The sequence below is a fragment of the Myotis lucifugus genome, unplaced genomic scaffold (assembly GCF_000147115.1).
Source record: "Myotis lucifugus unplaced genomic scaffold, Myoluc2.0 scaffold_1355, whole genome shotgun sequence".
NCBI lineage: Eukaryota > Metazoa > Chordata > Mammalia > Chiroptera > Vespertilionidae > Myotis > Myotis lucifugus.
This window is the reverse complement of record NW_005872403.1, coordinates 54,560-65,701: the sequence shown is the minus strand read 5'-3', so window position 1 is coordinate 65,701 and position 11,142 is coordinate 54,560. Positions and strand designations below refer to the sequence as shown.

Sequence of the window (11,142 nt, the reverse complement as noted above, 5' to 3'; positions counted from 1 at the left end):
GGAGTCGGCCCCTCAGTGGGTCCAGGACCGTTACCGTGAACACTCGGCGCACGGAGATGGTCCGAGGGAAGAGATAGTGACGTGGGCTCAGCTCTGGCCCTGGTGCCGAGGGTGTGCCTTCCGGGGTCTGGGAGTGAAGATTCGGCCGACATTTACAGGTATGTTATCTCAGATGCCCGAAGACCAGACAGCTCCAAAGGTAAAGGCTGACCTTTGTCCAGGAAGCTACCGGCCTAGACGTGACCACCCACGATGACCCGCTTTGCGTTAGGAACGCTGATGTTCCGACCGCCTGTGGGATTACTGCGCCTCCCCTGAGCTTGTCGGGGGAGCATGTGGCCCCTTTTTCGTCCACAAGGCAAAACGAGACGGTAAGCAGAGGGGCCAGGAGCTGGGGGAGGAGGAGGCAGGGGCCGGTGGAGCTCAGAGGCTCTTAGGCAGCGAAGCCACCCTGTCTGACACTGTAATGGTGGACACACGCCATTAGACATTCGTCAGATAGAATGTGCATCCCCAAGAGTGAACCCTAATGTGCGCAACAGACTCCGGGCAATAATCATATTAATATTGGCTCCTCAGTTGTAACAAAGATTCCTCATGGTAATGAGACCTTAGGGGAACAGGGGCTGGGGGTGCATATGGGAACTCTGTACTCTCCAGTTTCTATTTCTGTAAACTGAAACTGCTCAAAAAAATGTCTGTGCAGCCCGGCTGGCGTGGCTCAGTGGTTGAGCATCGATCTACGAACCAGGAGGTCATGGTTCAATTCCCCGTCAGGTCACGTGCCCGGGTTGTGGGGTGTGCAGAGAGGCAGCCAATCAATGATTCCCTCTCATCATTGATGTTTCTCTCTCCACCTCTCTCTTCCTCTCTGAAATCTCTACAAAGATATATATCTACATACATATATATCTACATATAGATACCTATACATCTCTCTTTAAAAGTCTGTTAATCTTTTTTAAAAAATATATTTTATTGATTTTTTACAGAGAGGAAGGGAGAGAGATAGAGAGTTAGAAACATCGATGAGAGAGAAACATCGATCAGCTGCCTCCTGCACACCTCCTATTGGGGATGTGCCTGCAACCAAGGTACATGCCCTTGACCGGAATCGAACCTGGGACCTTTCAGTCCCAGACCTTTCAGATAGACGCTCTGAGCCAAACCGGCTACGGCCTGTTAATCTTTTTAAAGGCCTCTGGGTACGGTTTTATCTCATGGAGATTTTAAATTAATAGGCAGCGCACCCCCCTCCCCCACGTTTTCCAAGGATTCAGTTTCGCAGGCTAAATGGGACGAGGACAGAAGAGAATGAGAGGAGGCGGCTGCACTCTGACCTCCTGAAGGGAGGAAGCAGGCTGGGAACGCTGCTCGGTCCGAGCTCAGACTTCTCCTGCGAAAAGAAGGGTGACTCAGCAGACAGGGTCAGAGGGCACGGAGAGCCCGGCCAGGACTGCAGACCCTTCCCCCAGGGCCCCTCTGCAAGGACTCGCTCTCCATGACCACGTCCTGCACCTCGGATCTAAGCCCCAAACCACGAGGGATGGGTCCTGAGGGTCCCCAGGGTCGGGCGGGCACATGTTGCACGTGGGAGGGATGCGTGTTGTGGGCGGGCGGTGTCTGAACATAGTTTCCAAAAATGGCCGCGGGGCTCTCTCCCAGCCTCCTGCTCGTCGCAGCGTGGCCCTGCCATTCACTCCTCCCTGGTCCCCTCCCCTTGGATCTGAGAGGGCCTGTTTGGTTGTGATCCTTGAACTCGGAGTCTGGCCACCCTGAGACCTCCACACTGGGGGAGTGTGTTCGGTATCTACTGCTGCGTAACAAAGTACTCCACACTGAGTGGTTTATTCTATTATTATTTTTAAATATATTTTTATTGATTTCAGAGAGGAAGGGAGAGGGAGAGAGAGAGAAACATCAATGATGAGAGAGAATCACTGATCGGCTGCCTCCTGCATGGGGCGTTTGACCTTGACTGGGCTCGAACCCAGGACTCTTCGCTCCACTGGCTGACGCCCTATCCACTGAGTCAAACCAGCTAAGGCTCTACTCACCTTTTCTTCTCTCTCTTCTGTCAGCTTCTTGCCAGGCCTTTCCCCTCCCCAGGCTTCCAGGCCCGAGTGGTCAGGCTTGGCCTTGCCAGGCCAACCAAGCAATGGCTCCTGCCCTCGGACCCGAGAGGGCCCTGGCCACCTGCATGCTCAGCCTCTCTCCCTGCGGGGCCCAGCAGCTCTGCCGCCGACTGTCCTCTGGACCGGTTAGACGACCGAGGCCTTGCTGAGTGTATGTGAAAAGGAAAATGGGGGGCGGGGGGCTTGCAACCTAGTTCAGTACCTGGTTGAAACTGTAGTCTTCCTTCCCCACTCTGACTGACTTGGGGGAGCTGCAGAGCCTAACCCCAGGGCCCCGCCACAGCTGACTTGGGGGGCTACGGGGCCTCAGGGGCCACCACAGGAGGAGATACAGAGGTCAGAGCCTCCGCACGAGTTCAGTGCAGGCTTTGGATCCGGAACCCCCTGGACTAGCAGATCTGTGAAATACAGGTTCACCTTCCCTCCCTCAGAGCTGGCTCTTCGTGCTCCGTGCATTCGGCCACAACATATGGAACTGACGTTGGAGGCGTGGCTACGCCGACACCCTCATATGCAAGAGCGTGTACTGCGCCCCTTTCCAGAAAGCGCGTTGGCAGTATAGAGCAAGAGCTTTAAACGGCCCATGGGCTTCGTCCCAGTAACTAATTGTTTTTTCGTCGGCTGAGTCAACACATTTCTTGATTAGTCAATACGGTCCCTCGTTGGTAGGAAAACAGACAGCAACCAAGCGATCATCCAAGGGCACTCACAGGTTCACAGGTGGTCGGGGCCCAGGGAGGGCTTCCCCTTCCCGCAGAAGGGAGATTGGGCTGAGATCCAGAAATGAACAAGGATTAGTCAGGGCAAACGGAGGAGGGGAGAGAGATTCCGACAGATAGCAGCTTGTGCAAAGGCCCTGAGGTGGAGAACAAATGCGCACCAGGAGCTGGAGGAGGACCCAGGAGGCAGGAGCCCCAGCCACTGTAGCAGAGGGTGCAGGAACCAGGCCTGCAGGCACATCAAGGCCTCAGATCTTTATCCTAAAAGAATGGGAAGTCAGGGAAGGCCTGAGGGAGGGTGGGGCTGACACACCAGATCAGCATCCTGAAAATGTGGCTGTAGATCAACTGCAGAGCCCAGGTGGGAGCCTGGAGCAGAGGTGATCGGGAGATGGGAGGAAGTGACAGAGTGAGAGGAATTCCTGGAGATAAGTCCCCTGGACCTGGGGTGGGCTGCCTGGGAGGCGGGGCGGGCGGGCGGGAGGTGGCAGGATGGCTGGGGGTTGGGGAGGGGGCACAGCGGGATGTCAGAGAGAAGGAAGCCTGAGGACCACACCCCCGGGCGACAGGGTGCTGGGGAGGCTCTGAGGCAGCCAGGGGAGGCCCAGGCGGGTGGGTGTGGGAGGCCCATGGTTGGGTGTGGGAGGTCTCCCTGCAGATACAGCTCCCTGAGCCAGCTGGGAGAGGGGTGGGAGCTGTGGGTGGGGCGTGGTTGCTGGTCCTGCCATAAGGAAACAGGCAGACACCAGGAGGAAAGGTAAAAGGATGCTCGCAGCAGCCGAAGGGCAAGACCAGGACACGTAAAGAGAGCTGGGACTCGGGCGTGGCTCAAGAGCCCAACAGTAACAGCTCTCATTTGGGAGAAGCGTGTGCAGAGCGAGGAGCGCCAGCGAAGCGCCAGGCGCCATGGGGCCAGGCGGGTCCCAGCGCCCCGAAGGCACCAAGTGCCGCCCAATGGCTCACATTCGAATATTTCTAAAAGAGAGACTACAGCCCTGACCGGTCTGGCTCAGTGGATAGAGTGTCGGCCTGCGGACTGAAGGGTCCCAGGTTCGATTCCAGCCAAGGGCATGTACCTTGGCTGCGGGCACATCCCCAGTAGGGGGTGTGCAGGAGGCAGCTGATAGATGTTTCTCTCTCATCGATGTTTCTAACTCTCTATCCCTCTCCCTTCCTCTCTGTAAAAAATCAGTAAAATATATATTTTTTAAAAATCAATAAAAGAGAGACTACAAAGGCTTTCTGTACTAAAGGTTTTATTTGTGTAGAAAACAGGCACATAAAACATCTAACGCAGGAAAAACATAAACTCTGGGAATGCACTCCGCCAGATGTCCCGGCGCGGCGGCCGGCCGGGCGACCTACTTTCTGTATTGTATCTCTCTGTGCTCCCCACAATAAACACATGCTGCTTTCGCAATCTGAAAAAGAATAGACACACGTGCCATGTTTACACATGGGCGCAGGAACGTCGCGATGGCCAGTACTATTCTGGCCCACGCGCGCCTGCTTTTGAGGTCAATGTTGGCATATTTTATTTTATTATTTTTTTAAACTGATTTCAGAGAGGAAGGGAGAGGGGGAGATAGAAACATCAATGATGAGAGAGAATCATCGATCGGCTGCCTCCTGCACGCCCCACACTGGGGATCAAGCCCGCAACCCAGGCCTGTGCCCTGATCAGGAATTGAACCAGTGACCTCCTGGTTCATAGGTCCACGCTCAACCACTGAGCCACGTCGGCCGAGTTTAACTGGAGATTTTAAGATGGGGTGGTTATGTTTTCATTTTGCCAAAAAGATATAGTTTAAAAGACACACGCCCGGCTGCTCCACACCCTCCTGGGTCCATCTCCCCTCAGTGTCTCTGGCTCAGCCACTCAGTTCTCTGCTCCCAGCTGGCACCTCCCACCTTTCCAGCCTCCACACCCCCACCACCCCCCAGCCTCTCAGACCTGCTCCCTGACCGTGGGATGGGAGGTCTGGCCTTGCCTCCCTTCAAGTCCCTTCCCAGCTGGGGACCTGGGAGGAAGCACTGAGTCTGTCCGATCTCGTTCTCTCCCCCGGGGACTGGAGACCATGGCCTCCCCAGGCCGAGGGGTTGCCCGAGATCGGGGGTGTCCACGTGGGGATGTTCTAACCGGTGCACTTTTCTGTGTCGATGCCATAAATCAATAAAATAGTTTATCAACAATTAGCAACTGGGATCAGCGGGCAAGGAGGCTTCAGTAGAGAGAGGCGGACACACTGTATCTGCAAGGAAACGTGGGAACAGCGATTTACGGTTCGTTGCCTGCGAGCAGCTGGCAGGGCCCACCGCTGTGGGAAAATGTTCCTCGGAGCTGACACGGGGGCCGGTTTGATGAGGTTTTATTTCTTAAGATTAACCTCCAAACCCATTACATTCCAGGAAACTGAAAGTTTACACTGGCTTTCTGTTTTTAATGGACTCACAATAAAAGGAAATATTTAGAGTGTAAAAAATAGATGGCACTTTAAAGTTCATTTCTCAAGGCATCCCATGTAGCAAAGACAAATAAACGATAAAAAGAGGAACTTACAAGACATCGCCGTAATAAAAGGACAGCCCCCGCCTCAGAGCAGACACCGAACGAGGCAGGAGCCGGAGCCGCGCTCTGCAAAGGGGCCGCGGGGCTCCCAGCTGTGCACCTGGGCGAGTGGGGGAAACAGCTACAACTTCCGGGCCTTGACCCCCCCCCGGGACTCAATGAAAGGGACCCCAACACCCCCATCATTCCCCCAGGAGATGGGTGCTCTGAGCCAACACAAATGACTTCGTTTTCCCGGAGTGGAGCCACCAGGGGCCCAGTGGGGGCGGCTGGAAATGAGGTGGAGGGAGAGGAAGACGAGATTGAAGAGAATCAGCTACTCGAGACGAGCCTACCCACCTGATCCCCCAAACATGAGCAAGGCTGAAGCTAATAAAGACGACCAAGAGAAGCCACCATGGAGAGGTGACATCACTCCAGAGGAAACGGAAATAATTCTCAGATAAAACGCTTAGGGTCATCGAAGACCAGAAAAACCTAGGAAAGCAAAACTGGCTTAGACGAAGCAAAAACAGGTCGTCGTGAGAACGAGTCGATGAGAAATCCTGGAACTGAACGGTGTGCTTCCTGAAAGTCGCAGCTCCACAGACAGAATACACCGGGTCAGACACACGGAAAACGGAGCCAGGGAGCTGGGAGAGATGGCTGAGAAAGGGGCCCAGAGATGAGCACGTGAAGCAGATAAAAATGAAAGGGGCGTCGGGCTAAAAAGCGAATTGTTAGCGATGGAGCCGTCCGAGAACCGAGGTTTGACTCACCTCATAGCGACGCTGTACGACATCGGAGGGAGGAGAGAAAAGCCGAGAAGCTGTCCGACACAAGACGACCGATCACCCACAAAGCAGACTGGTCCGGGGCAGGAGTTTCTAGGGCCACAGGAACACAACTGTCCCCCGAGAACTGCGCAGCCAGCTGAACGATCCTGGGGGGTGCGCACGCGGTGCCGGCGTCTTGGGCCGCACAGAGTCTCGGAAAGAGTGGCCCCCGACAAGCCATCCCCGAAAGGCTCACCCCGAAAGGGTGAACATCGCGCGGAGAAAGCCGGCCCAGGAGGGGAGAGAGGACTCGGGAACAAGAGTGCACACAGAAACGCTGGCTGACTCCTCACCACTGGCTGCGCGAACAGCTAACCTCGTGTGTGACAGAGAGTGAGACGGGAATTCTAACAACAGTAACAGCCTGTGGGGCGTTATGTTCGGTGGAAGGCGCGTGGCATCCTGAAGGGCTTCCAACTTGGTGAGGACAATGTCTGTATTTCAACGCCTGCCCAAGGCTGCACCCTGCGGCTTCGGAACCAACAGAGGGAAGATGACGGTGAAACCCGCGTCGGCCCAGCAGAAGAGCGAAAGGGGACACAGAAACGCGGCAGCTAGAACACATGACATCAGACGGTGGAGGCGGTCCGAACACGTGGGGACGGGAGGAGCAGGGACAGCAAGCCTCACCAGCGCTGCCGCGAAGAGGGTGCAATCGTGGATGTAAAGACTTCAGGAAGGAGTCAGCTCTGGGAAAGGGTGCGGGGTAGCGCAGTGGTTACTCCTGTGTGGACTCTGTTTTAAGGATTTGCAGGCAAGGCTCCCGGAAGCAGGTCCCTGGGCTGCTAACTGTAGGGTGCAGCCCGCAGCTCCCTTCCCGGCCGCCCGGGGCCCACAGCAGCAGACCCGCTCCAGCCGCCGGCAGTGACTCAGCCTAGGAAATTACAGGCTTCCACGCACGGTGGGCGCCGGTCAGAGGAGTGGCCCCTGGTGGACATGTTGGGGGCAGGAGAGCTGGGCAGAGCTGGCAGCAAGGCCGGAGGTCTGGGGGTGGGGACAGGGCCTCTGCTTAGGGCGAACCAGGTCACGCCTTCCAGGAGCCACAGACAGGCCCCAGCTAAAGGGGGGTGTGGGGGGAGCCACAGACAGGCCCCAGCTAAAGGGGGGTGTGGGGGGAGCCACAGACAGGCCCCAGCAGGGAAGAGAGGGTCAGGGCACAGGACAGGCCTGGTGGTTGCCGGGCAACTGCCCCATGAGACCCCTCCGAGCCTCAGCTCCCCGTGACAAGGGAGCAGCGCCCGCGCCTGGCCAGGTGCCAGCTGAGAGAGAGACCGCCTGCCACAGACGCTGCCTCTGACCCCTCCCAGGCCCCAGTCCCAGGCCTGCTGAACTCTCCTGGGCTGAGCTCTGGACCAAGGACCTGAGGCTCGGAGGGTCTGAGCCGGCTGTGCCCCCCGCTCCCCTCCACCCCCCTTTCTCCAGCACAGAGCTGGGCTGGGAAGCCTTTTCTATGTTTCTGGAAGGAAAAGGATTAAGACAGAAAACAACTGGCTGCTGGGGTCTCCCTTTCCTTCTGCTCCCATCTCCCTAGTCGCCTGCCTCGCCAGCGCCCCCTGGTGCCCCCGAGGAGGTGTTTCCACGCTGACTCGGGCAGAGCTGTGAGGTCACAGGACAGTCGGGTCTCCTCTCGCGTTTTCTAAACCACGCGTGACGGCTGAAACACGGGTTCTCACACATGCGACGCTCGAGGCACTCAGAGAGGGCAGCAAAGTCTGTTCCTCCGTCGGGAGTTGCCAGTCACCCCAGAAAAAGCCGCGGAAACCCCAGGTGCTCCAGCAGGTGGCACTGTCGCCCGTCGGAATGGGTGTTGGGTGCGTGTCCCCATCAGAAAAGTGGGAGGAGTGACCATTTGCTGTTCCCCATTCCAGAGAAGCAGGAAGAGTGACAAGCAGGACTGGGGGGGGGGGGGGCAAGGGGACCAGAGAACAATTATCCTGTGTCACCAAAGCCGCCTGCTGCCACACACACACACACACACACACACCCCAGACCAGAGCACCCTGCAGTCCCGCAGGCCCACAGCCAGCCTTCCTGGTGCCGCAGGGCCCGACTCCCACGGCCCCCCACTCCTCCGCTCGCCCGCTCCCACTGCCCCACCGTCCTCTGGGCTCTGGAGCTACAGCCCCGAACACGGCACACGAATGTCACGAAGCTGGAAACGTATTTTAAAATTAGAGTTAGGGGAAACCAGATGAAGTCAGTATGGCACACGCTCACGCTGGTTAAGACGATGGCCCGCGGCCCTTCTGACGCTGCTTCTGTGCATTTCCATGCGTTTGACGTTGTTCATAACACGGCTTTTTTAACTTTTACTAAGGGCCGAGCGCAGAGCCCAGGGAGGATGTGGGCAGCCACCACCAGAGTGAGCTGGGCCCTTCCGTGGGGGGGCTGCCTGAAGTTCCCTGGTGCCGGGGGCCGTGGGCTCTCAGCACAAGCCCTTGAGACCCCAGGAGCCACTTTCTCCTCGTCCAGGATCCACAGAGCCACCGGGGACCTGGACGGCCAGAGTGGGGCCCAGGTCTCGGAGCCGCCCAGAGGATTCTGGACTGTGGGAGGCCCCCCCTTGGCCAACAGCGCCCCCGCTCCCCAGACCTCTGAGCCCTGCGTCGCTCGCTGTGGGGGCTCTGGCCCCCGTTTCAAGGCGTTCCTCGCGTCCCAGGCCCTGCAGACCAGCCTGCGCCCCGCCCGCCACCTGGACGCACCCTCCCATGAGCCTGGAGGACTCGCTCCATTTCCCAGGAAGAAGCTGTCGTTTGAGGCCACGGGACTTTCTGGGGCGCAGTGCGAACCCCGCAGACGCTCCCAGCACAAGTTCCGTGGAAGGGGTGTCTACCCTCCCAGTGAGGTCCCACAGGGCGAGGTGTGGGGGCCCCACCAGGACCGTCTGACAATCTGTGGCCTGAGAAAGGCCGCTGGGCCGGTGAGCAGCAGTCCTCGTCCACAGGGGCACGGAGGGCGGTGCCACGCCGGCCCGGCTCACAGGCAGAAGCCCCGTGGGTGCGTGCTGGCCCCGTGGCTCAGGGCGGCTCGTCTGCTGAAGTCCTACCGGAGGCTCGGACGCGCTGGGGACCGAGGTCTGGCTTGGGTCCTGGGGAAGCGCCCAAGGCGGGCGTTGTGAAATCCCAAGGCAAGGGGTTCTGGACTACGGGGCTGGGTTCATTGATCTTTTAATGACTCAATGGAGTTCAGCAAGATTCAGCCGGAGAGTGCGGACTGTTACTGTTCTTGGTGCTTTAGCTGGTCTCTCAACCACCACCACCCTCACGGTGGCCTGAGCCCCGGCCTGGGGAGCCCACCTGAGCTGGCCCCCGGGGCGGTGTGGCTGCACCCGGGCTCTGGGCCCCGTGCCCATCTGGGGCCCGTCCAGGACCACGGCCGCAGGACCAGTGGACTCGGATGCACGGCCTGGCTGAGCACCTGGTGTGGGGTTCTGCCCTCCGCCACGGCCGTGAAGGTGGAGCGATGGGAAGCACAGCGGACAGCGATGGCCATGCCGCTGGGCTGCGCCTGCCGGACGAAGCGAAGCGGCTCCGGGCCTGGCGGATGGATCAGCCGGACCGCCTTGCAGGAAGGGCTGAACCCGAGCGTGTGATCGGAAGGGCCTGCCTCATCCCGGCGGCTAATGTGTATAGGACACTTGCCACGCATGTTCCAGGCTCGGTGCCAACACACCATGCATGCCAGCTCCTGCCACCAGAGAATAACCTCTTGAGATTTAAAGGGGCCGACTGCTTCCCCGAGGTCACGCCACGAGTCAAGGGCAGAGCTGAGGCCTGGAGCGGGGAGTCAGCGCAGCGGGGCGCCTGCGTCTGGGCCTGCAGACACCCAGCCCGGCTTCCAGGACAACAGCCCTCCAGGGGCAGGACACACGCTGACTCGGGACTCGGGGCTCGGGACGTGCCGGGAGGGAGACAGAAACCCTGCTGCTGTCCGGTGCCATCGCAGGGAGGCAGAACAGGCCCCAGACAGAACCAACGTCCCGCTCATTGGCATCCATTTCCCTCCGATCTGCATACTGTGCGCCGGAGTTGCTAACTCTGGGATTACAAAATCAAACGCATGAATGCATTCCTGTACCTGCTTGTTACAGTCACACTCAGAACTTAGGGTATGTGTGACCACCCCTCAACCTCTCCACACACATGCACCCGGAGCGGTGCAGCCTGCTTGTTGCTCGAGAACACATCCCGCACCTGGAGGTCCTGGCAGCAGCGGAGGCAGGAGCTGCTCTGCCCACGTGAGCCCCGCCACCCTGCAGACCCCCTGCCCATCGGCTCCGCCTGCAGCCACCTGCCTTGGGAACCGCTGTTCTACTAAAGAAACATCGCATCGGCCTCGGGCCACATCCGTGTCAGGCCCTGCTGTGCGCTTAAGGAAAACTGCAGCCTTCGGCCCACGGGCACGGCGAGCCGGTGAAGCGCAGCACAGACAGTCTCGCTCCGGGTGTCGCCTCCTCCGTCTCCAGCCCCTTAAGAAGGACAGGCTCTTCCAGGAGACGTCACAGTAAGAGAAAGACACTTTTCTTTAAACAGCTCACATTTATTATCGATAACAATAAAAAATCTTGTAAAGACTATCAGTATTGTATTACCAAGAGTGAGGTAATAGGTTTACAAAACATTTACAGAAGTTGATATGCAAATAATGCATTCAGGGAGGAAAGTGGAAACCAAGTGGTTAGTGCTGGGGAAGGCAGGGGGACAGCAGCGCTGGGAGCGCAGGGCACGGGAGATGGACCGTGTCACGGAGCTGGGCGAGACCCTGCACAAGGAGCGCCGGGCGCACAGGAGAGTGCGTGGCTGTCTGTGCCCCGGCCCTACAGACGCATTCAACTCTCTGGGTGAACCAGCGCCGCTTCCCAACCAACTTAAAAAGCACACAGCCTCAGACTGGGGGAGGGGGGG

The 11,142-nt window shown here is 58.3% G+C and overlaps 1 protein-coding gene across 1 annotated transcript; it reads left to right on the top strand.

Moving 5' to 3' along the window:
• Window positions 1-215: 215 nt before the first annotated feature.
• LOC111824396 lies at window positions 216-10,933 on the top strand. The gene is made up of 2 exons (XM_023748390.1): window positions 216-371; window positions 8,556-10,933. The coding sequence occupies exon 2, from the start codon at window positions 8,580-8,582 to the stop codon at window positions 9,354-9,356; it is 777 nt and encodes a 258-aa protein (XP_023604158.1). The 5' UTR covers window positions 216-371; window positions 8,556-8,579; the 3' UTR covers window positions 9,357-10,933.
• The last annotated feature ends 209 nt before the right edge of the window (window positions 10,934-11,142 follow it).

What these genes read in the sequence shown, in the direction of transcription:
- LOC111824396 (XM_023748390.1), top strand. Translation starts at nt 8,580, where the DNA reads ATGTGGGCAGCCACCACCAGAGTGAGCTGGGCCCTTCCGTGGGGGGGC.